This window comes from Drosophila mauritiana, chromosome X, assembly GCF_004382145.1.
Source record: "Drosophila mauritiana strain mau12 chromosome X, ASM438214v1, whole genome shotgun sequence".
In the NCBI taxonomy this organism is placed as follows: domain Eukaryota; kingdom Metazoa; phylum Arthropoda; class Insecta; order Diptera; family Drosophilidae; genus Drosophila; species Drosophila mauritiana.
Window position 1 is genome coordinate 6,738,797 of NC_046672.1, and position 25,075 is coordinate 6,763,871.

At 45.3% G+C, this 25,075-nt stretch overlaps 5 protein-coding genes across 5 annotated transcripts in view; 2 read left to right on the forward strand and 3 right to left on the reverse strand.

Annotated features, from left to right (window-relative positions):
- LOC117146662 (uncharacterized protein DDB_G0284459) overlaps positions 1-10,071 on the forward strand; it is a 66,878-nt gene extending 56,807 nt beyond the window's left edge. The window contains exons 2-3 of the mRNA XM_033313004.1: positions 5,406-7,485; positions 7,962-10,071. Of these exons, the coding sequence (XP_033168895.1) occupies positions 5,406-7,485; positions 7,962-9,019 (3,138 nt within the window). The 3' untranslated portion in view covers positions 9,020-10,071. The remainder of the gene's footprint in view (positions 1-5,405; positions 7,486-7,961) is intronic.
- LOC117146663 (actin-histidine N-methyltransferase) lies at positions 1,575-11,989 on the reverse strand. Its single transcript, XM_033313005.1, has 3 exons — positions 10,953-11,989; positions 2,483-2,740; positions 1,575-2,416 (listed from the first exon to the last, which is right to left on the reverse strand). The coding sequence occupies exons 1-3, from the start codon at positions 11,819-11,821 to the stop codon at positions 1,930-1,932; spliced, it is 1,614 nt and encodes a 537-aa protein (XP_033168896.1). The 5' UTR covers positions 11,822-11,989; the 3' UTR covers positions 1,575-1,929.
- A 1,100-nt stretch (positions 11,990-13,089) lies between these two features.
- Positions 13,090-15,542, forward strand: LOC117147414 (probable peroxisomal acyl-coenzyme A oxidase 1). Its single transcript, XM_033314291.1, has 2 exons — positions 13,090-14,173; positions 14,316-15,542. The coding sequence occupies exons 1-2, from the start codon at positions 13,215-13,217 to the stop codon at positions 15,388-15,390; spliced, it is 2,034 nt and encodes a 677-aa protein (XP_033170182.1). The 5' UTR covers positions 13,090-13,214; the 3' UTR covers positions 15,391-15,542.
- A 20-nt stretch (positions 15,543-15,562) lies between these two features.
- On the reverse strand, positions 15,563-16,596 carry LOC117147415 (leucine-rich repeat-containing protein 57). Its single transcript, XM_033314293.1, has one exon. It carries the CDS (start codon positions 16,401-16,403, stop codon positions 15,687-15,689), a length of 717 nt encoding a protein of 238 aa, XP_033170184.1. The 5' UTR covers positions 16,404-16,596; the 3' UTR covers positions 15,563-15,686.
- Positions 16,597-16,969: 373 nt separating this feature from the next.
- LOC117146877 (innexin inx1) lies at positions 16,970-24,850 on the reverse strand. Its single transcript, XM_033313466.1, has 6 exons — positions 24,351-24,850; positions 20,304-20,733; positions 19,282-19,389; positions 18,351-18,506; positions 17,932-18,284; positions 16,970-17,841 (listed from the first exon to the last, which is right to left on the reverse strand). Exons 2-6 carry the CDS (start codon positions 20,550-20,552, stop codon positions 17,619-17,621), a joined length of 1,089 nt encoding a protein of 362 aa, XP_033169357.1. The 5' UTR covers positions 20,553-20,733; positions 24,351-24,850; the 3' UTR covers positions 16,970-17,618.
- Positions 24,851-25,075: the final 225 nt, after the last annotated feature.

The window sequence follows — 25,075 nt, forward strand, 5'->3', positions numbered from 1 at the left end:
TGGTAAAATTAATTTTTTTCGAAATTTTCAGTTTTTTTGTAAGGGGTTACATCACGTTTTTTTTTCGAAAAACGGTAAAATTTAAAAATTTTTAGCTGGGGATGCAACTCGATAGGAAATTAAGCAACGAATTCAACAAGGTATGGCATTCCACATTTGAACTTCAATTACAAAAGTTGTACGTAAAATTCTGATATTTTTCTTACTAAAAATCAAGATACATTTTTTGCCAATATTATCGATTTTTTTTAATGGGTTTTTAGTTGTAACTTCGCAGAATTAAGACTCACGGATACGAAAAATACTGATTTTTGTAGCTGACAACCAAACCTAACGACCCATTACTCATTTTAGAGGATTTGGTAAAATTAATTTTTTTCGAAATTTTCAGTTTTTTTGTAAGGGGTTACATCACGTTTTTTTTCGAAAAACGGTAAAATTTAAAAATTTTTAGCTGGGGATGCAACTCGATAGGAAATTAAGCAACGAATTCAACAAGGTATGGCATTCCACATTTGAACTTCAATTACAAAAGTTGTACGTAAAATTCTGATATTTTTCTTACTAAAAATCAAGATACATTTTTTGCCAATATTATCGATTTTTTTTAATGGGTTTTTAGTTGTAACTTCGCAGAATTAAGACTCACGGATACGAAAAATACTGATTTTTGTAGCTGACAACCTAACCTAACGACCCATTACCCGTTTTAGAGGATTTGGTAAAATTAATTTTTTTCAAAATTTTCACTTTTTTGTAAGGGGTTACATCACGTTTTTTTTCGAAAAACGGTAAAATTTAAAAATTTTTAGCTGGGGATGCAACTCGATAGGAAATTAAGCAACGAATTCAACAAGGTATGGCATTCCACATTTGAACTACCGTTACATAAGTTGTGTTAAAAATTCGGATATTTTTTTACTGAAAATTAAGACTAGTTTTTTTGGTGAATAATTGGCGAGACCAAGAAAAAAAACAAGTTGCTCATCAAGTTGCTCAAAATGTCAAAATTTTCCTTACCAACTGTGCGTTTTTGTGTTTTTTTTTTTTAATTTTTGGTACCAGGCAATTATAATCAGTAGCAGGAGCTTCTCGAAACCAACTGATCGTTAGAATTCCTTCTAGAATTCCAAAGAACCAAATTTTATGTGTAAAAAAAGAATTTCGTTTAATCATTTTGACGTTGTCAAATTTAAATGTACAATTTCATTTCCGTTCCTCCGCGTACTTAAAGTGACCTATGACCTCAGAAAAGACACATTGGTCGCAATCAAATACTTTGCTTCTATAGACAAGGCATCCGCATCCACATACATCAATATAGCCAGTGTGGGTGGGCGTGATGGTTTGGCGGCAAGCGGGGGATTGATTTTGCAAATTGATTGGTTTTTGAAGCTGTCACAGCTGGACGTCTGGCAGTCAATTAGTTATGGGCAATTAAATGAATCGGAGTGGAATTTTACTCAACCCTCGTGACCTGGAAGACATGCAACCGCAACATAGTGTTTTTTTTTTATACTTAACTTATATTTAGGCATAAAAACTCCTTCACAAAATTATAAAATGCTACATTGTGCTGTTTGACTTCATTTTTAATTCCAAAATACTAAAACTGTCATGATTGTAATTAATAAAATAAACAAACATAAAACAATAAAACGCTATATTCTAGAATGCGCGTAGGACACTAGACGAACACGATTTTAAAATCTAGCAGATTATTCCGTGACTCAATGTACAACAAATCCATCGTTGTAGAATTAAAAGTTATTTTGGTATCCAACTTCAAAAACTGTCGACTAAAACTTTCATTTAAAATAAGTTAAGTAATGGTAAAAAAAAATAGATAGCTAATTGCTAATGCTAGACTGAGTTTTTGATGTCGCTTTCGATGGCCACTCGAATATTGTTGGTTGTCTGCTTAAATCCCTAGACCTTGCGATGCTCCTGGGCGTATTGTAAAGCTCCGGCGAGAATGCTTCGCTCTAAACGGCGATACAGGAAGAGCATGAGCTCGATCTCCTGGCCATCCTTGAGTTCCAGCTCCTTCACTTCGTCGGCCTCCTGCATTTCCTTATTAAAGACGGCCAGGAGCAGCTTCAACCTGTCCTCCAGGAACTGCCACGTTCGTGTCTCGTGATCCGTCTCCAGGGCGCAGTCAATGTGCAGCAGGTCCCCGGCCCGCTCCAAGTCGCTGCACCAGTGATCCAACTGCTCGGCGCTCATCTTGAAAACCCGGACGAATGCCAGCAATTCCTTGGAAATGAAATCCGGTGCGGGCAGCACACGCAGCTCTGCGGTGTACCGGATGTTCAGCTTGTCCAGAATGCTAGCCCTTTTCGCAGCAAGAGCGTCAGTGAGACTCAGGCCTACTCGAATATTAACATAGTCCTTGAGGTTGTTATCGTCTACGAAACTAAAAATAAAATGATGATAATAAACATAAGATAATAGCAATATTCCCTTTTTGAAAGATGCTTACCCATTGTGCACTAAAAGATCGGTATTCGACCGATCGCCATAGTAGATGAAAAACTGCTCTCCAGCATCAACAGCTTCCTGAGCGGTGCATTCCAGTTGCCTGGGCACGGCGGCATAGAAGGAGGTTATCTTGCCCGGCCTATGGTTCGCCATATCCCAGTACGGAATCAAAGCCGAGATTAATTTTGGAGTGTCCTCTGATTCTTGTTTTTCGCTGGGCACTAAATTCTGGCGGGTCATCACTGTGGAAACGGCCCATCTGAAAGACACAATGTAAAAAACTGTTAGGTAATGGCCTTAAATATTATAATTTTGTTGTCCCCCAAACTAAAAAGAGTACCATATTGTCGACTTGGTTCCCAGCATTTCTTTTCCCTCGTTTTTTGGCTATGTTTGGCTTTTTTTTCGCTTTGCTGCGGTTTCTGCTGCTTCGGCCACAAAGAAAAGTTTTTCATTTAATTGTGCATAAATTTTTCAATTTAATTATGAAAAGCAGCAACTTGTTTGAAGTGGTTTGGGGTGGGAGTCGCCACTCACTTTGTTAGAAATCACCATGGACAAGAGCTAGAAAAGCCATTGCAGTAAGTTTTCACCCTTTTTCCCTCTCTTGGCCATATTTATTTCTGGGCAGCAGTGGAAAGAAGCAGAGAAGTTGTAAACTTTTTCTCGAAGCCTTTGTATTGGCTGTTATGTCTTACCAGCCAGCCTTCACAGAAGCGGCGGGGTATTTTTATTAAAAGTAATAAGTTATTAGGTGGCAGTGCTGCCAGTGTTGGAAAGGTTCGAGCGAGAGCGGCCCATTGTGGCGACTGTACCTAGGAAAAAGTTAATCAGCATTCAAGGGTCTGCTGCTTTCCTACCTTTCTACTTTCCTACTTCCCTATTTAATCCGATAGCTTAACTTGAATGCGCCATTAAGTTATTTAGTATATCAAGCTTTTCCTTTGTCGACTTATATGTATACATTTTCAGCGATGGGGCAATTGTACAGTTTTCCATTTTATATCTAGTTTTGATTGACTTTTGTGATAATTTCGTAACTATATATTCTTTGTAGGGAAAACGGTGTTTTTTGTTAACGTATCCTGACATTTATCGATGAAAATCGACTGGCTTTAGGGTCTCAAAGGACGGCTTCTTTTTTTCTCCCCCCTCATCGACAAAGTTGTCTGGAGTTAACAACCAAGGATGAAGGATGCCAGGCTCGTGGAACCAGGTGCGCTTCTCACCTGTCATTTACAAAGGGAAGTGAGTCAGCCATCCAGTCAGGCATCCAGGCATCCTGCCATCCGGATTTAATAAACTCTCCGAGCTGACATTTTCAAGTGACTCGAATTGTCGACGTCTTTTGTGGCTTTCTGCGTCTCTGTTGCCCTTCGATCTTTGGCTTGCCATTACGCCTCAAAATAGTATGTGTCAAAAACAAGCCTTTGAATGCTGCTCTCCAATTGTAAATGCAAAATGCTCAATGCAACTTGCTTGCCGCAAACAAGATGCAAATTCTTATGCTGTAATTGGGATTCGTGTGAAACTCATCTCTTAATTCACTGGAATCCAATACCTAATTTCCTATATATCGTTAAGGTGGTAATCCACCTATCTGCTGGCAACAAAAAATGTTGATTTATGATTCTGGCAAACGGTTTCACCTGGCTTTGCCCTATTGGTTCGCCGGACAAGTTGAGACTCTTACAATACAAACCGATTGGCGACGTGAGGTCTCCTTACTTCCCCCAGCCTTCGTCTGTCTTCATTATGCATGCATATTCCGGTAGTTCCCCAACCCCTTTTACGGCTGTTCCTTTTTCACGGGGAAATGCCAGAAACTTAGACCAAATTGAAAATGGTGCAGGATGGAACAATAAAAGGTAAAGAAAGCTGACTTGAAAGAGATGTCACAGCAAATGACGTGAGAGAAATGCGTGTAATGGTCGGAGGCTGCAGTCTGGGATTCCATTCCATACCATACCATACCATACCACACTATTCGGAACGACTCGATTCGATTTTCCGGGGCTTATGCAACGATTGCCCCCTGTTCTCCATTATTTGTGCATTGTTTGCATGTTTTTGCCAGCAGGATTTCTTGTATTTCCTTTGGCATTGTAATGAGTTGTTTCCGTACAAGTTTTCCATAAATAGTTTGCCTCCTGGCTTTTGGGTCAATTATTTCGGCATCTGTCTGGCCAATCGATGGGGTTAAAAAGGTGAAACCGCAAAGGGGATGCCATAATGCATTAGTCTGATTAAATGACAAGGATGTCCATCGCCATCGCCTTTGCCGGCAGTTAATCAAAGGCAAACATACCAAGCTCACGAATACATATATTATTCATGGCCTAATATATATGCATGCATTCCGGCTGTTCATAATCAATCCTGTATCTGGTTTTCCTTTCGCTTCTGTTGCCAGTCGAAAATTGAAAATTAATTACATAAGCACAAGGCACCTGCAGAGACACAACCCCTTACACATAAAAATTGGGACGTCAGAAGGTATTAAGAATCATTTAGTCTTCTAAACCAATAACATCCAACTATCCCCTTAATGTCGATGACTTTCGTTTCCAAAGTTTTTCTTTGTTTTCCAAAGGAAATGCCAACGGAGTGCAGCAGATGGCTTTTTCTCCATAAACAACAGACATTTGATTAAATGTCAATAATTCGAAATGAGCGGAGGTTTTCACAAGCATGTTCGGGAAACTGATTATGGAGGAAAGTCAATGAAGAGCGATCCAAATATGTATTGATTCCATCAATCAAATAGCACGGGCTCATCCATCTCACCTTTATTTATGTGGTTTAACTTGAGAAAGTGTTCGTGTACACTTAGAGAACTGATATGGGGACTTCTAATAGCAATATACTTAATACATTCATTTAGAAACACAATCGTTTGATTAATAAATTGTCTTTTCTTACAGCTGCTGCAGACAGGTGTTTCCCTGATTGTGGAGGATTCAAAGGGCTCGGGCGATGGTAGCGGAAGTGGAATTGGTGCCACATCCAACCGTCGTCGTACCGCCCAGTTGGCAACTCGTAAGCGGAAACGACGCCCCCAACTTCCGCTGGCCACAATGGGTGCCACCGAGGAGGATTCTGGCCCAGACCCGACATCTGCTTACTGGCGCGGTCATGTGGAGGATGATGCAGACGCTCTGCGAAGAAGGAATCAACCCTTGGTGAGGGAACCTATGGCTGCCCTCGAAAGGGATCGCGAACGGGAGAAACAGCGCAAGCGAGTGGAGCCCACGGATTCCAGTCCGCAGGGCAGTAGTCCCAGTAAGGCCTATCGTCGCCCATATGGCCAGGCCAAAAAGGAGCCCATTGTCGATGCTGGCGCTGCGACACCTACCAAAACTTCTGTGGATTTGAAGAACATCCTGAAGAATTCCGGAGGCCTGAGTCTCAGTGAAATCCTACAGCAAAAGAATCTTTCGTTGGACGATCTGCTCAAGGGTAAACAGAATGCTCTGTTGGCACTGCAAACCACAGCCGTTGCCCCACCAGCCTCCACGTATTCCTCTCCAGGCTCCCGAGCGGATCCCTCGAAAAAGTCGTCTAACCAACAGAACAAACAGGGTGTGCGGCGATTGCCTGCTGCGTATACCACAACTAGCACCACTGGCAACGATGACGATGAATCCTTGATAGCCAAAAACAAGGCCAAAATCCCCAACGCCCTGCAGCGCCTGAAGCTCTTTGGCAGCTCTTCGCGGGAGAGCAGCACGACAAGACGCATTTTGGGTGGAGTCAATGGTCACAGTAGCACCACCATGGCCACCAGCACCAGTGCAAGTGCAAGCACCACCAGCACCACCACCCGGGTGCCACTGTACAAGAAGCGGCAGCATCTCCGGTCCACCCTAAAGCCACCAGGACTCTTCAAGCCGATCACTAGCAGCACCACTAGCACCACCACAGCAACGGCAGTGACCACCACTCAGGAAGCGGAGACTAGCACCGCTTACTCCACTAGCAGCACGGTGATTAACAACGTGGAGGAAAGCCATGAAGAGGAGAGGGAAAACTCGGAGGAAAGGGAACGGGATGATGAGCAGGATCAGGAACAGAGTCAGGAGAATCAGGAGAACCAGGATGTGGTGGAACCAGATTCCAGTGAGGCAGAGTCTGGAGAAGGCATTCCGCCCACCGAGACACCAGAACCACCAGCTGCTCCTTCCTTTGCGCCCGGAAGTCCGCGCTATCGTCTGCGAAACTCCAGTGTCAAAGAGAATCAAAAGCGATTAAAGGACAACTTTATAGGGGGCAATAACGGAGAGAGTAGTGAGGAGGTAGATCTGGTTGAGGCTGCACCTAGTTCTACCACATCAGCTACACCCTCCAACAAAAACAGCGAGGAGCTTAATTACGGAGAGGACGAGCTGGAGAACTTTTTCGACGAAGTGGAGAGTCACACGCATCACACTCGGGTGCCAGCACCACCAGCACTTGTGCCTGCACCACCAGCAAGGTCGCCCACTCCTGCAGCAGCAGCACCACCTCCACCACCACCTCCCTCTCCCTCCTATGAACCACCACCGCCGTCCTATGCACCACCACCGTCCTATGCACCACCACCCTCTTTATCGGCGGCAAAGCCACCGCAATTGAATGTCATAGACGATGTGGACGACCGCACCGATCTGCTGGAACTCATTGAGGATCGGCGGTCGGGTAACCGACTATTTAAGGTTCTGGAGCAGCGCAACATGACCCTGGAGGAGCTGATCGAGCACCGCAAACGCGGCTCCAGCCAACTGCATCTGTCCACCATCGTGAATGGCGGCGATGAGCACTCGCGTCTTTATCCCGGCCAGAAGGTCCTGCTGCAGGACAACATGGACATTGTCACGGCCTTCGAGAACTTTCCGCACTTCAATCTAATGGATCTGAAGAGCGTCAAGCCCGATGAGATCAAGACCGACTCGCAGGGCTCCAGCTACTTCACCTCCATCATCGATATCGAGCCGAATGACGAGGTCAAACCGATGGGAAGTCGAGGTATTACGGCTTTAAGGTTGCGCCAGCAACGCCAGCGATTGGCGGAGGCCAGGGGCGTGGCAGGAAGAGGGGGAGGGGCCGGGAAGGGGGGCAGTGGCAGGAGGGGTGAAAGGTCGGGATGAGGTCTTTTGCTCCTTCGCGGGCTTCCACATATAGAAACACCAGCTAATAAGAACTAAATATTGAAAGTACGAGTAGTTGGCAAAAGCCCCTCAAAACAATAAAATCTAATCAAATAGTTTGCGTAAGTTCGATTAGAAAGTAGAATTGTATTGTATGGCATAAATAATTGTTGGTTAAATGGATTTAAATAGCCTTTAAGATCCCTGCCTGCCAGCTGCCCTGTGATTCTTCCTAACTTCACCCTTTGCCTTTTTGAAATGCCTTGAAAGACTAAATATCTTCCTCCGTTTCTCGCCCCGCTGCTCTGTCTTAATCTCGTTCAGCTTCCTGTCGCTCAAATGCTTTCCTTTCAGGTCCCGCCTACGCACAGACATCTTCCTCATCGGCGACCATTGGAGCCGGAACTGGAACTATTTCGATCAATTCGCGCGGCGAAAAGTCGCTGGGATTCTTCCCGTCGTGGAAGACCCTGGCACTCGCCTCCTTGGCCACGGCCACCGAGGAGAGGAATCCTTATTTCCTGCCACCGCCTCGACTGCTGCTCGACGGAAGTTCCCAGGAGGCGGACTCCAACGCTGATTCGGAGCCCACCAGCATTGACATTGATCTGAGCGTGAGTCCTTATGGCGGCAACTCCTCCTCGATAGCGGACAACAGCCAGCTGCCGCCGAATAACGATGTCATCGATGAGATCGAGAACGAGGTGGCGCGGGCACACGATCTCCTGGATCTGGAGCTCTCCGGTCCCGGATTTCATCGCAGTCCTGCTGCAGCGGCGGCCACATCTGCCGTATCGCAGCAGCATTTGAGCAGCTTGTACGCCAGCATGCCATCCGGGATCAAGTCCGCGATTGTGGCCAGCACGGCGATAGTGGTCACCGCCTTGGCCACCTTCCTGGTCATCTTCGTCGTGTGCCGATGGAAACAGCAGCGCAGGAGGAAGAGTAGCTACCTGCGCACCTACAATGCGATGAAGAGCAAGATGCCGCAGATGGCGCAGCCATCGCGTCGTTCCTCGATGCGCCAGCACATGGAAGAGCTGGTTATTGGATCCAGTTCGGGATCAGGGGCTGGATCAGGATCAGGATCGGGCTCAAAGACGGGCATAGCCAGCATCTCCACTTCGGTGGCCTGTTGCACGCCCGTCCATCAGCTGCAGCGGCAGAGTTCCCTGCTTTTTGCCCGCGATGGATCCGCCACCTTGAGCACCGCCACCTCGCTGACCACGAATAGTACCACGAATACCATTACAACGGGGGCGCAACCACCTGCTCCACCGGAGGCGCTGAGTGGGCGTGGCCTGGCCATTTCGCTGAGAAGTGCCCAACAGAAGCTAAACACCATGGATCCCAGTTCGCCGGAGGTGCAGGAATATCTATTCGACACGCTGCGCAAATCCTTCGACAATTAGGCGATAGGCAGTAGGCTCCTCTAGTAACAATAGACCGTTGTTTAGGCCAAGTTTTATATAAATGTACACTTAACACACACACACAAGGACATCCCCCCAACACACACAAACACACACACTCTAACGCGAAGGAGCAAAAGTTAGTCGATTAATTAGTTTAAGCAGGTAGGATGTGGAATTTTTTTGAACTCGATTAGAGGAACATTCTGTGAGAGAAAGTAAAACTAACAAAAACCAACCTAGAAAACACATTTAGACAGTGCGTGGCATGGCCATAAGGCGCTTTGTAAGGAAAGGTTTAAAAAGATTGTGCAGACATACAGTTTAAAAAAACAGTGTTCATTTTCAAATATTTCAATATTTTATAAATTTGTCTACGTGATTTTCATGACAGATTGGAATGTAAGCTGTATAGTCCATTTTATGCTATTTATTTTTACTTTATTTATTTTCTACTTCATTTGTATCGTTGTAGACCGCAAAACCTAATTCAATTCGCCCTACGTTTATGGCGCGCACTGTTGCTAGTCTCTAAGCCCGGCAAACTATCGTTTCCAACTATCTAGACCTAGTGTACGAGTATGATCCATCAACTAACGCGACTCTATCAACTAAATCATAGGACACTGCATTCAAATGGGTTTCTTAGCACGAGATAAAGACGAAAACTAACTTAAATACAGAACAGCAGAACAGGATCTTAGCCAAACAAAGTACAGTTGTGTTCAGACACTTTCCCGAAAAAAGCCCAAATCGAATAAATATTGAAATTCGAGAAAGCAAAATAAAACCATTTATGAGGACAATAAATATTAACGAGGAAATTACGAGAAAAAAAAACAAAAGAAAATGAGGAGGAATACTGTGTTCGATACGATTTAACCGAAGCAAACTTCTTTCTGGCACTGACTAAACAAAATTAAATTGAAATTAGATCAAGGCAAGGCATAAATGGGTGCTATGTGGGCGTGGTCATTAGCACAACAATACCAACAGCAACAGCAAGAACAACACTAATAGTTTAAATGCGCAAAATGTACTGCAAAAACCAAGAAGTGAAAATAGAAGAAACACCTGTATTTATTTCGTAGTGCAGGCACTTTATTTTTGATTTGATTTTCGTTACCACCCCCGCCCCTCTCACTAGGCAGTAGAACATCTGGCGACAGTATACATATATATATTTATATATATAAATATAATTATACATTTAAGCACGCTCAAATATGTATGTAAATAAGTTTCAATTTGATTTTTTTGAGAAATAAAATGTAGAACAAATTGTGGCAAAGATTTCGAGTATTTCTAAAGCACTTGACTGCCTGACTCGCTGGGGTTTTCGACCACATCCGAAGATTGGTGTCGAAATCGCAGCACTATAAATACAGAAGCGAGTGGAGAACCAGAACCAGAACCAGACCCATCCCAGTGCACCATGACCCAGCCGTCGCAAGTAGAAGAGGATCCGTAAATAGATCGTAGATCTTCGGCAAAACAATGCGATCACAATGCCAGACGGGAAGGTCAACAATGGCCGGGCAATCCGGCCATATGCATCTACTCTCGCCTTAAAACAAACAGTACCAGCTGTAAGTGTACATGTAATTTATGGCCAGTGGAACAACTGGCAGATTCAGAGGTCTCTCTCGGCAGCAGAAACAAGACCAATCTAAACCAAAAACACACTTAGGGAAAGATCAACACACGGGCAGGATTTAAAAATGGAATTCCGGAAAGGTATACAATCTATTTCTGAACAGAACTGAAGAGATCTTTAGAGCGGAAAACTTGGCCTTAAGCCATCTTTTCAGCACAGAATCATATTTCTTCTTTCGATTGTGGAAATGTAGTAGAACAACATACTTTAAAAAAAGGCGATATTTTTTTAAGGCACCTTTAGCTATTCCAATCCCAAATTTCAATCGAAACTCACCTGTAGAGCTCGTAGCAGAGTCCGTGCTGCGTGAAGAAGAGGCCTCTTTCGCCCGGATGCCTCCTGTTCCCGGTGCTCGGCTCGGTCATGGTGTGGGCGTACCTGTAGAGGAAGGCGTACTGCTTGGCGATGACGCGACACTGACGCAGTGCCAGAGAGGCGGCAGCGGTGCCCCGGAGGAGCTCCATCTGCTTGGTGGTGAAGTATAGCACGGTGCTGTATTTGGCGGGCAGAACATCAATGTAGGGCCGCCACTCGCTGAACTCGCCACGGATCTTCTCGATGACCAGATCATAGGCCAGGTTCAAGTGGGTGGCCTGCGTCATTTTGCCAAATAGGCGGCAATCGGAGTTGCTTTCCTCGGAGAAGATGAGCTTCCGGGGCACGCTGAGCACCAGCTCATCCTTGGCCAACGGTCGGGTGGCCCGCAGACCCAATTGGTAGCCGGGAAAGATGGCTATCTCCAGTCCCTCACTGTGGACTCCGCCATCTTTGGCCCACGCACTGAACGCCTCCACTTTCGCCAGACGGGTCTGATCGTCGGGGGAATCGCTGATCTGCGGACACACTGCTTGGCTGAGTGGCTCCTCCAGGATCATGATTTGTTTTAGAAGCTGCTGCAGCTGCTCGTACTGCTTCCATTCCTCGTTGGGATTCGCCGGTTGCTTTTCCACCAAGTTAAGCAGTTCCTCGACGAGCTTGTTCAGTTGGCTCCTTTTTTTGCCGTTTAGGCGGGGCAACGAACTGGCCGCCTGTTGGTCCTCAAAATCCTCGACTGCTGTGCCGGATGCGGATGCAGTTACTCCGTTTTGTTGTGGCGGCTGCTGCGGCTGTTTTGTCTTCTTGTTGCGCTTCGTGTTCTTGCCCATGGCGGTGCCGTTGGTGGGAGCGAGAGAGAAAGACAGAGAAAGAAGGAGACAGAAAGCTAAGCGGTACCGGCGGCCCAAAACAACAATAGCCAAATAAGGAAAATAAAGTCTAGAAATCTGCACGCGGGCGATCAGCTGGCCGGCAGTGTGACCATTCGTCGGGCGCCACAAAATTACTCCTCCAGCTGGTCACAAAGTCGGCGAGCTTTTATGCTAAAAGCTTTTTAATAGGGGTACTAATAAGCTTGTTTTTATTCCAAAACTTATGTTTTCTTGTAAAATAAATTTTAATTCACATTGCATTTTTGGCACATCAATAATATTATAATAATTTTTTTTTATAATTATTATAATGGCCAGTGTTTTTTTATTTTATGTTTCATTAGTTAGTCATTAGAATTAGTCCTAAGATCCACGTTTCAGAAACTTTGTTTTTATATACTCGGATGTATAATAATATATTTAATTATACATATAAATAAAATCGCTTTTTCCATGTCTTATGGTTTCAATTTATAAACAATTTGACAATGGCCCATAGGGTTATCTTAGATTTTTTAAACGTCATCCAACTGAGAAACATTATGTTGATAACAAGAAATCCACAAAATAAAAATGATATTGTACGAAAGAGGAATAATTGTTTGTTGAGCTTTGTGGTTTTTGCAAAACGAAAACAACAAGAAATATTTACGATTTCCTTATCTACGGTAAAGGAGATAATGCCTCTCATCAGATCTTTACGCACTTTGTCCCATCTTGGACTAGGCTGGACCAACACAAATCAGCACTCGAGTTAATAGTAAGAAACAAATTCCGTCCAAATATACAACTTAGGATCCGAAATCTAAAATTTGATAAGTGCATCTTGTAAACAAGATGTAGTTTGAGCAACTTTCGACGAGTACGGAATATGGTCCACCTTAACGTACTCTGGCACTTTGAGAGTGGCTCAGTTCTCAGTTCAGTGACTCCACTGCAGCAACAACGGCGGTTGGAGCACCAGCGGGCAGAGCGCGAAAGAGAGGCAGTGGTGGGGCTCCAAAGGCGTAGGCAGGATGGACCATCCAAAGGGGTTCCAGATCTCCTCTCCTGTAAAAGTATGTGTATATGCTTATACACTGCATCCTTTATGAGTATAAGTTGGTAAATGCATAAAGAATCCCGATATATTAATTGGCAACTCATCTTTAATTTCGGCTCACTGATAACCACATTCCCCTGCTATCTCCGCCCTTGGCGACCTGGCTGCCATGTTTCGAGCTGCAGAAGTGTTTCTTGCAGCCACCAACTGCTCAGTGCAATCGAGTCGTTCGACCGGAGAAGTTCCGAAATCCCGCAGAAAAGTAAAACTCTGGGCAAAGAGAGATCGGGAAGGAGAGATAGAGTGATCATGTCTGTGAATGCGGATCTGCAGAGGGAGCGGGCGGCGGCCACCTTGGACAGCGAGGACTTTGCCCGCTGGTGGGCGGGTGGCTCTTGGCAGCTGGAGGAGCGCCGCGCCCTGGAAAGGCGTTTCTATGAGGATCCCGACTTCGCGGAGCCAGTGCATCCGAGCTGTCTGTCGTACAAGGAGCGCTACGAGCAGACCGTAGCCCGATCCACCCGTTTCCTGGCCAAACTGCGTCAATGGCAGCGGGAGAAGCAGCCACAACTCCAGCTTAGTGTAAATATGCTGAGGGACTTTCGGCTGCTACTCTCCGGATCCCTGGGCACAGGGCTCTTCCAGCAGAGCTTCCCCCTTCGGGTGCACTTCTCCATGTTCATGACCACCTTGCTGAGCCAGGGAACCGAGGAGCAGCAGGCCCAGTGGCTCAATCGATCTTGGCACATGGACGGCGTCCTGGGCACCTATGCCCAAACGGAGCTGGGCCACGGCACCTTCGTCCGTGGCCTGGAAACCCGAGCCGACTACGATCCCATCACGCAGGAATTCATCCTGAACACGCCAACGCAAAGTTCCTACAAGTGGTGGCCCGGCGGACTTGGTAATACCGCCAATGTGGCCATTGTGCTGGCCCAGCTATATGTGAAGGGCAAGCATTATGGCTTGCAATCATTTGTGGTGAGGATCAGGGACGAGAGGACACACGAACCGCTGACTGGAGTCGATGTGGGCGATATAGGACCTCGCCTGGGGGGCAATGGCGTTAACAACGGCTTCCTGGGACTCCGCGACGTGCGGATACCGCGCAATCAAATGCTGATGAAGAACGCCCAAGTCCTGACCGACGGCACCTTCGTCCAGGGCAGACCTCCGCTGCTGCTCTACGGCACAATGGTCTACGTGCGGGTCATTACCCTGAAGGATGTGCTCTTTGGACTGCTCCAGGCTGCCACCATTGCCACCAGGTGATTTTATAGTTTCTGGGGATTATGTTTATCATAGATGTTTTTAAGCCCATAAAACACATTCAGTGCATCCAGGGTTCTTTAGATAACAGTTATCATTATCTTTACGTTGACACACATATTCCTTCAACTGCCCCATTAGGTATTCCGTGGTGCGTCGCCAGAGCCGGATTAACAGCGACCAGCCGGAGGTCTCTGTTTTGGATCACATCACACAGCAGGCAAAGATTCTACCGCAAATTGCTCGAGGGGTTTCCTATCGCCTGGTGTCCGATTGGCTGTGGCGCTTTTACGAGGACGTACTCCGCCAACTGGAGGATGAAAGCACGGCAGGACGCAACTCACTGCCGGAGCTGCACGCCCTGAGCTGCTGCCTCAAGGCGGTGGCCACCGACGAGGCCAGCGAGGGCGTTGATCTGCTGCGCAAGAGTTGCGGTGGCCACGGATTCCTCTCCTCGGCGAATTTCGATAGCATCTATGGTCTGACCGCCGCCGCATACACCTACGAGGGGGAGTACACGGTACTCCTGCTGCAGACAGCTCGTTTCCTCGTCCGCCAGTATGTGGATAGCTTGAAACGCAAGGTGCTGCCCTCCAGTGTCTCCTATTTGAGGGATACATCCCGTTTGGTTTGGGGCAAGAATCTGGCTGCTAATTGTGTGCGAGCTCTGGAAATTTCAGCCATGGAGCAGGTGCGTCAGGCCTGGCAAACCCAGAAGACGCATCAGTCCAGCAAGGTGAGTGCCGAGATGGCCAGCAATCTGGCTGGAAGGCAGCTCACCTCGGCTGCCATAGCCCATGCTCACGCATTCTTCACACGCAATGCGCTGGAGCAAGTGGAAGCACTTCGAAAGAAGGGCGATCTTAGCCCGAATGTCTCCCTCGTCTTGGGCCAACTGGTGGAGCTTTTCGTCATCGATACATTCCTGCGACAGTCAGGATGCGTGCTGCGTTGGAACAACGGCATCACTGGCACCCAACTGCGCTTCGTGGAGCGTCGCTTTGAGGAGCTGCTGGCCAAGCTGCGACCAAATGCGGTGGCTCTGGTCGACGGATTCGATTTCCACGATCGTGTCCTGGGCTCCACGCTGGGCTGTCATGATGGTCGGGTGTACGAGCGACTCATGGAGGAGGCACGCCGGAATCCGGTCAACCAGGAGCCGGTCAACTCGTCCTTCCACAACCACTTGTTGCCCATGATGCGGGGAAAGCTGTGATGCGGGGCTGGTCTTTTGTTTTCTACTTACGTATATGTAATTCACTAATGTTTATATTGAAGTTGAGTTATGGTATACCATTAATCGTAACATTTTTTTTTTAATAAAGGAAATAGGATTTCGCACTTTTCCACTTACCATTTTCAAACTGACTTGCTTGCCCTTGTTGAAGTTGTCTTTTTCCGATTTATTCGTAACGTTTTACACATTACACATATTGAATTAAGCTATTAAATTAGTTTACTCTGATAAATAAAGTACACACAAAAAAAAAGAGGAATTGATCTGAATCGAGTCTAGAACATCTTCTTCCTGACCGCCGTATAGCGCTCCATGTAGACCTCGTAGCCATCGAGATCGGTGAACTGTTTCGAGTTGAACAGGTTGCCGTCGACGGCCAGGTTGCAGATCTTCGAGTCCTTGAGGATCTTGGGTGTGAAGGCCGCTGCCTGAAGGCAGTTCTCCTCGAGCCGCAGTGTCTTCAGCTTGGGACAATCGGCTACGTCCTCCGCCAGCGAGGATATTTGGTTCTGGTTGAGGTTCAGTTCGGTCACAAACAGTCCGCCCACATCGGCGGGCACATCGGTGATCTTGTTCCTGGACAGGTCCAGGACATCCAGCTGCTTCAGACCGCACAGCATGGAGGGGAACTCCTTCAGCTGATTGTTGCTCAGGTTCACGGTCTTCAGGTGCGTGCAGTTGGCCAGGGTTTTGGGCAGCCTTGTCAGCATATTGTCCATCAGCAACAGCACCTCCAGCTTGGCCAGTTCGCCCACCACCTCGTTGAGTTCCACCAGTCGATTCCCGCTTAGATTGAGGTGCTTGATTAGCGTCAGCTTGCCCAGTTCGTCGGGTACACGTTCGAAGCGATTCTCGGAGAGATCCAGGGTTTTCAGGACATTCGGGTAGGCCCTAAGCTGCGGTGGGAATTCTTGCAGCCGCTGCAAGGATATCTTCAGGATGCCCGTCTTCTGGGCCGTCTCCAAATGTTGTTTTATCTGTTTATTGCCCATTGTTGCAGGTGTCTCCAGGGAATTCAAGGTTTTTCAGCTGATTGACAGATGGGCGGGTCGACTGATGACAAATCCAGATCCCACACTCTTCCTGCGCGGTAACTCGTAGGGCTTGCGTTTTACAGCAAGCAAAGCACTTTAACTAGCCAATTTAATTTTTATTTATTTATTTCTCTCCTGAGAAATATACCAGATCTGCAGAAAATGTGCCTAAAAATGCCACGGCTTCGATGACGAAATGGATTGAAACTCAGATAAATATTTAGTGTTGACGCAACCCTACAGGCTTAGCCGAGACAACTACTTTAAACACTGAAAACATTTCCGTACTCTTTGTTCAGTTAGCCAAGATAAGTTTTTTATGTGGAAGCAAAAAAAAAATATTGGACAATCGAACATAAACATGTCATATTTTTGCCAGTTGTAAAAAGTTTTTTATTTCATATTATATTTTAGTTTCATATAAAACCTTAGCAATTCTCGCCTAAAACTACACAATAAACTTAACATAGCGCATTTAATTCTCAGTTGTATCCCCAAAAAAACTGTATGTGTAATGCAAGCAATATTATGTTATGAAAGACTCAAAGCAATATTTATTTGTTATTATATTTTCGGTTTGTTCCGAAGCGTTCAAACATTACTCCATATTATGCAAAAATAGTATCTCTTCGTATTTTTCTGGGGTCTACTATCTTTTTAGCGATGTTTCCTATTTTTAGATAAGAACTAAGTATTAAATTAGATTTTATAATTAGGAAAAAAAAGATTTTGTCTGTAGAAAAAAACACAAGGAAAATCTCATCATTTTTTTTTTGTTTGTTTTGTTTGTTTGTCTTGTTATCATTGATGGAAAATCAAAAATAAAAAAAATTAAAATAAAAGGATTGTCTTTTCTGCCAAGCGATTCGAGTTGTGATCATTGATTAATCCATGTTTATGATAGCTTTTGGCGTGGGCAGGGGATGGGAAGTGGGTTCGTTTGGGGAGGGGTTCAAAGGTCAGGGCTTAATCACAGAACTACCAACGGGGCGTTGGGGCGTGGCCCTGTCCTGGTCTCGAGTTTCAACTAAGTAGTATGATTTGTGCTAAATAAAAATAAGAATCCAAAACAGAATTCGGAATTTCGGGTTTCGGACAAAATGATGGGGACTAATAGGCAGGGTGATTGATATATCGAACGGCATATCGGGGGCATCATCTCGTACATCTGGTCTACTTGGCACGGTCATGCTTGGAGGGCTCCACCTGCTTGGCAAACTCGCTCATCACATCCTTGTAGATGACCGGGTCAAGATTGCGACCCAGCATATAGATGAGCCACCAGTCACCGATGTCCAGTTGGCGGGACAGCGAGCGACAGATCTCCATCGGAATCATGCGATTGCTGGCGTTCAGGAGGCGGGGCCGGAATTTCGGCATGAAGATAATGCAGCCACTGCAACAAATAAATAAAAAGTCAATAAAAGATTCGAGTATACAAAACTATTTCTTCGCTCTTAGAAATTTGGAAACTTTCGAAACTTACCGGAACACTATCAGTCCGATGAGCAGGACGAGCAGGATCCAGAACCAGAACCAGATGAAAACGTACGTCTTCTCGTTCACGATGTTTAGCGGCAGGATGCAGAGGGAGTCGTGCTTCTGCAGCGAACCGGAGGGACCATACTTGTGGAAGGTGCACTTGGTCACCCGGGGGAACACATAGACCATGGGATCCACCCTTTGCTCCTGCGGCACATCCGAAAGCTTCATGATATTGGTGCCGTACGAGAGGAACTCGCCGTCGAAGAAGCGATTCATCAGATACATCTGCACGATAATGTTGATGCAGCAGAGAAATTCGCAGGCCCAGTACCGAATGGCGTACAGCTTGTGGCGCTATTAGAGAGTATAGAAGTTCGATCAGTCGGGGTATCAAAGTTGTTATCTCTGGCTATCACCCACCTTCACGTGCTTGATCAGATAGTCCAGCAGGGCATCGCGTTTGGCCTCCTTCTCCTCGAGGGTGCAGATCGTGATGTTCAGACCCATCACAATCATGCGCATCAGGCCGCCCTCGAATTTATTCCACAGGAATTTGGGCGTATAGCAGGCCATGGCCTGAAAGCATAAGGAAATAGTATTAGAACAATTAGTAAAGTACAAAAAACACTTGTTTCATTTGATGTGGGGAGGCTGGCATAACATATGGCAATAGTTCAAGACAAACATTTTTTTATTGAAATCTGTCGAAGCAATTGACACGTTCCAGCTGAATTTGTTGCTTTTCATGTTTCCCAAACTATTTAGCAAGTTATTAATCATATTTGGTATTTCGCAAGTTCGGAGCACATTTGTTGGGCCTCATGTTTATATCGCTTGAGCAATACATTGACCCATAGCCCACTCCGAACCCAGGCCCATCGCAAGTGCACGGCAAGAAATGTGAAGCCATCAAAGGGTGCTTTAAAAGCAAAAAATTACTCAAGGAAATCTTTTATTGAAGCAATGCTATGGTAAGACCCCTGCATTTCAAGCAGCTACACACATTTTTATCAGTGCATATAGCACTCCCCTATATCTCCATATATATCCACACATGCCACGCACTCAATTGAACTTAATTCGAGCGATTGCGTCTGCGTCGAAGAATCGAGACCACGAGAATACCATAGTGCACAGAGAGAAAAAAGCAGAGGATTACTTAGAATCTTCCCATGATACAGCTTGATACCTTAATCTTGGAAGAATAAACGAGATAGGTGTAAATTTGAGATTTACTCACACCATAGAGATATGATAATTGTATGTGCAATTGATATGTGTGATTACCAAGTTTCAGATCAACATCTTTCTGTCTTTATAATACAGATTCTGGAGTGAAAACGAGACTCACCTGGAAGAAAAGCACGAAGCACACCCACTGGTAGTAGGTGTAGTACTTCTTGGCATCCTCGTCGCCGAAATCATTGGCCACACCGGGATGAGCCACCTCGCGGCCAACCTGAAAGGGTAAAAATGTTCTATAAATAAGTGATTTAAGAAAATATACATAATGTACCAACATGAAGCTGGTAATCTACACCCAATCAATGTCACCTCCACCAGATAGCCACAATTGAACACACCAAGCGGGCACTTGAGTTCTCCTCGTGGTTTCCCTGATTTAATTCGCCCACATGCTCCAAAGCACGCTCTGTGTGCACTTAGTTAGTGCGACTTGGCTGGTAATTTGATCGGCTAAACTGCCAAAATCAGAAAATATTTCCACGAAATCGTGGCTTAGGGAGCTATCAAACTGTTTCCTGCCTCGCATGAAATATGAGCCCAATCCCCAGAGGAGCTGTGCACAGCAAGAAAACGATTTCAAGCTTCCAGTTCTCTATTGGATCATTCCAAGAGGGGGACACTGGAGTTCCAGTCTTGAGGGAATTCAATTTCGGTTTTTTTTGGTGTTCTTGATTTGGCTCTTTTACCCACTACAACCGATTGTAGAAATCGCGGCCCGCAGCAGAAAGAGGCAGCAGCAGACAACGCCCAGTTTATAATTGCTTTATAGGCCGGGCATGAATTATGAGTGTTGTACTACACATATCGTATATGTGCATATGGATACCTTGGATGAAGTCCAAAGGGTCGGATCGGACGTGTCCCGCGTACAGAAAACTTGACAGGCGGGCAAAAAATAAATAAAAAAATAAAATAAAATAAAACTAAGCAAGACAAGCGAATGGCATTGAAAGCGATCTGCAGGAGGATGGGAACACATTTTTAATTGTGCTGGATCTGGAATGAAGCGGAAGTGCCACAAAGGCTCTCAACGAACGGATGCAGTTCAAAGGGTTAAGAGTGGCTAAAAGAGCTGTCCGAAAGTATGCTACGATATAATTACATGAAACATCCGAATCCCCAACTCACCTGTCTGCGAAAGGCGTCCGGCATGGTGAAGGTGCTGTGGATCCAGCAGAACGTGTTGACCACGTGCGGCGGTACGCCATTGACGATGCAGCTGATCGGCTGGCCCACGTACTGGGTGGCGGTGATGATCAGGCTGCAGGTGAGCAGGAGCACCGTGGTGAAGGAGTTGTGCAGCCGGAAGACGGCGTTGTCCGTCTGGATGTCCTGCCACTTGAGGTAGCTCTTCAGGCTACCCAGCAACTTATACATCTTGGCACAGCTTGGGTCTCAGTGGGCAAGGATCAGGATCTGACGGGAGCTTCTCCTCCGGGCAGTGTGCTTGGTCTTCCCGAACGGAAACGGTGTTACGCTAGACGCGATTTTAACTTTCTCTTGCCGGTTCTTGTCTTGTTTCGAATTCTCTTCGCCTTCAGCTTTCGATGCATATCAACTGTAAGGATATAATGGATACAAATCTATAAAATGTCTTCAAGAGGCGTCTACAAGTTACAATCAAATTGATCCAATTAGACTTAATTTAATTTCGGTGTAGGTGAACTTAGCAAATAGAATGCTGCTATCTCGCTATCTGTGAAGTACGTATCGCTGATTGGAAGACTACGAGATACACCTAGCACTTGAAGTTCGCCGAAATGTGTACAATTTCGTGGTGAACTGTGAGCTTCTGATTGATAAATGCGCAGAGCGTGAGTATTTTGGCATAAATCAACATCAACTAATAGAATCTTGAGACGGTTTCAATTTCAATTAAAGATACATCTCGCAGCCACGCCGCCGAGCAGCCACAGAGATCCCTTGTCGGCTGGGAAAATTGATGCGCCATTTAAGTAACCAATTGCCATTTGCTCCACTTGCCTGTGTGGCCCGCTGCCAACTGAGACGGATTTCTGCTCCCGCTCCGGCTTTGGTTTCTCCTCTCTTCTTGTCCGCCCGAGCAGACACCCAACTGGGGGCAATGCACCTCCAGTGGCTCTGGTTCCTCTCGCGATCTTTGCGCAACGCATTTGACCCAAGCGCCACTGGAAGACCCCGTCTCAATTATGTTAAATCGTTTCGGTTTCTTTGTCATCGTATTTTGTATTTTGCTCTTTGGGAGTCAGCTCGATCAGCCGTACATTACTTTTCTACATCATTGGTATTTTACTGTACTGTACTCTCCATATATATCCCTATTTTTTGTACAGCTAAGATGCAGTCAGTAAATCCTTATCATTTGCAACCACAGAAGGAACTCCATGGCATGTAGGCTCCCAAAACCAACTGCACTCAGCCATTTCGCACATAAATTGCCTCCTTGCTGGCCCAAAAGCCCGCCCCCTTATATCCGCAGCCCCCTCAACGCTTCGCTGACTTCGCCATTTGGCTTTTGAAGTTGCAGCCACATGAACAATGGCCAACATCCTCCCACCTTCCACCTCCCGTTTGCACACTCGCACACACAGGCAACTGCCACTTGTTGTTGATTTTTCTTTGCTTTTCCTAGGCATTTTCATTGCCAAGGCCGCGGGGCCCATGGACTGCAGCAAGTGTTGCCAGTTGATAGACGCGTATATGGTGGAATTTTCGCTGTGCAAATTGCGATTTGTTTCGGTTTCTAAATGGGGGGAAAATAACGAAAAGTGGGCGCTAGTTTTAGGTGTCAGCGCTGCCAATTGTTTTGCGAAAAGGTCGTCGCAACTGCATTAATGTTATTTACGTGCTGTCGCTGCACAATCATCTGCATTGAAATACCCTGAAATACCCATTGAAATGGAGGGAATGCTGGCTAAGTCATTTGATCCCAAATTGGAGAACTACTCGCACATCTATACCAAATAATAATAAATAACTTTTAGTTAAAATTAAAAAAGGTACAACATGTACATACTTCCCTTTTTCGTAACACATCGTTTCACTTTTCTAATTTTTAGTGACTGATTTTACTTTGCAAATTTACTTAGCGATTGTCATTGTTCATTTCCCTAGCGTCCGTACACCACTTTGTTGTCGGGTCTTTTGAAAGCTTTAACATGCTTAACCTTAACATGAATACAAACACGAGAACTGCAATGCAATTGCATTTGGAATCTGGGTTTTTTTCTAGTCTCTTTGCTTTGTTTCAATTTGTTGCGGGAGTCTGTCTCTTGAAGTTGTGACGTCAACTCAAATGCATTCGACTGTACAGCGAGTTGCTTTTGAGCCGAGCGGAGTTGAATCATTTTCATTAGGGTTTGGTTGCTGTTTTACTGGGTTTCGGTTGTTTGGTTTTGGTTAGCAGCTGGTCCCCAGAGCGGAAGTTGCCCTTCGGCTGTGCGTGTGTGAGAAATACTAGGGGTGGCATCAATAAGCACATACATACAGAGGTGGTCAAAAGTATTTACACAACGAGCTTTTTTTTCAATTGTCAACTAATTGAAAAAAAAGCTCGTTGTGTAAATACTTTTGACCACCTCTGTAGGTTAACCTTATGATACTTCTAAAGTAAGATACCTAAATGCAACCCCGTAGCCGAAACCAAGTTAAGTATTGCAAACAGCTAATACACTTTTCGCTGCAAGACTTCAAAATGACAGCCAGTCAAATACGATATTCAATACTCTGTAGAAAGTGGCAAAAACTAAACTTATCCAGAGATTAAACAACCTGTTTCACAAGACCCAATATTTGTTGCCCAATCAATTTGGCTTTAAGGGTAACCAGTTTTTCAGCTTACGTACATGGAATTCGATGATAAATGAATGGGTTTACAAATATATATAACAAATAGCTATCGGCTCACGCTGCCATCCTTTTTGGTCATCCACTTCTGCGGCTAGTAACTTGCATGCAGCTCTTGTGGGATCGTATCGGATCGGTTTAGATGGGATGGGATAGTATGGTATGGTATCGTTTCGGATCGTTAGAATGCAGAAACCGCAACGTAGCGTGCTCATAATAGGGATACGAGGAATGGGAGTGAGCGAAGGTGGCTAGCTAGGTATAGTAGTGCCCACTACGTGCTCCTCCCCCTATTTGATTCCCTGATTGGAGACACATGCTCGGAAACAATGAGTCGCCACTGTTCTGCGTCACTTAAATTGACCATTTCCGTTTGGTGGGGGCAAGAATTTGTTGCTTAGGGGAAGGGGGCGATGTCGGTAGGGAGCATCTTCGGGATGGCAGAGATGCCATAGATGTCGCCGAACCCGTCAGACGGCTAACTTCTAAAGCGGACATCTAATGTCGGGAAGATTCATGGGAAATTATAAGGAAACGAAAGAAGAGTGGAGACTCTGGTGAGGGGCAGATGGAAGCATGGGACGCTAATAGGAGAAACCACAAAAAAGGAAATGAGAAGAATGGTGGAAAAAAAGATTCATGAGACTTTGGGAAAACTTAGGGTCAAGAGCATCGTTGAAGTTATAAAACACTGTAAGCACAACCGTAAATCATGACAATAAAAAATCGTATTTAAAATATCATAAGAAAATCTGGTAAACTTCCAGTTGAGCAAAATTACATTTGCAAACAAATCTTTGTATCATAGCAAGATTAATTATTGCTAACTATAACTGACGTAGTGACCCAAAACAACGCCTACGATTGCTGGCTCATCGTAAAGAGAAGTTTCAGTTTTAAGTAAAGCTGTCATTTAACAATGCTGATATATATACTTCCTATTATTACGTAGAGTGGCATAATAGTTTCGGTTTTAGAGTTCTGGTAGAACTGACAATATCAGAGCCTCAAAACGTCCTTGATATCACCTGACTTTCGACGACTGTCGATCAGATCCAATTGGCTCCAATGGGCTTTAATCAAAATGATGCCTCGAGGCTGACATCTCGCTTAATCTCGGGGGATCGTATTATAGTTATACAACTAATCCCAATGTCTCTATCTCTGTCCCTGTCGCCCAGCTGGGCTTTCTCGTTCTTCAGAAGTCATCGGTGTTATTCGAAAGCTCGGCTCGAAAGCTTCTTCTCTCGATTGGGCAGCTTTCGTTGGCAAGATGAAGAATGCATTCCCCCGCTTTAACCCCACATTTGTTTTTGGATATTTTTGATTACGTTTTTGTGATAGACTTACGCAGAATTCCGTTGTCTTGTCAGGCTCTTCTTCTGGCTTTTTGTTTTGCTGCTCTTCTTTATATTTTCGATTTTTTGTCACAGCATGGCGCGTGTGTGTGTTTGTTTTGGGACTGCTTCCTCTACTTTAAATATTTTTGTTTTATTTTTTGAATCAGCTGCCAGGTGGCCGTAGAATTTGCATGAAACAGGTTCTCGAATGCAGCCCACAGGGCCTTAAACAATATATTTTCGAAATATGACTGTCAAAAGAAAAAACCGCGCACACACACTCACTGCAAAAAATACCAACGCAAAATGGAAATTTCCAAAAAAAAATGTGTACTTTAGTTCCTTTAAGCAATCCGGTCGAATTCCGTGTGTCGTGTACAAGGGGTTTCCACGATTTTCGCTGTGTTTCGAATTTTTCTTGTAATTTTCCTGTGTTTCGAGCGCCGCGTAGACGCTCGCAATGGCTTTTGTAGCACGCTGTCGCCGTCGCCGTCGACTGCCGCTTGGTTTTCAAATTTCACAGCAAAACTCAAAACCCATTCCATTCTCATTCCATTTCCCATTCCGCGCCATTCCGCTCTCCGTTCCAAGCTGTGCTCTCTCGCTGCGCTTGCAGCGAAACAGCTGGCTATGAAACCTCAATTACTAGCGTGCGTAAGCATTTTTGATTTTACGTTTTTAATGAAAACTGAGCTGAGAGTTTCTGTTGTTTAATTCGCTCTTTTTCAACTCTCT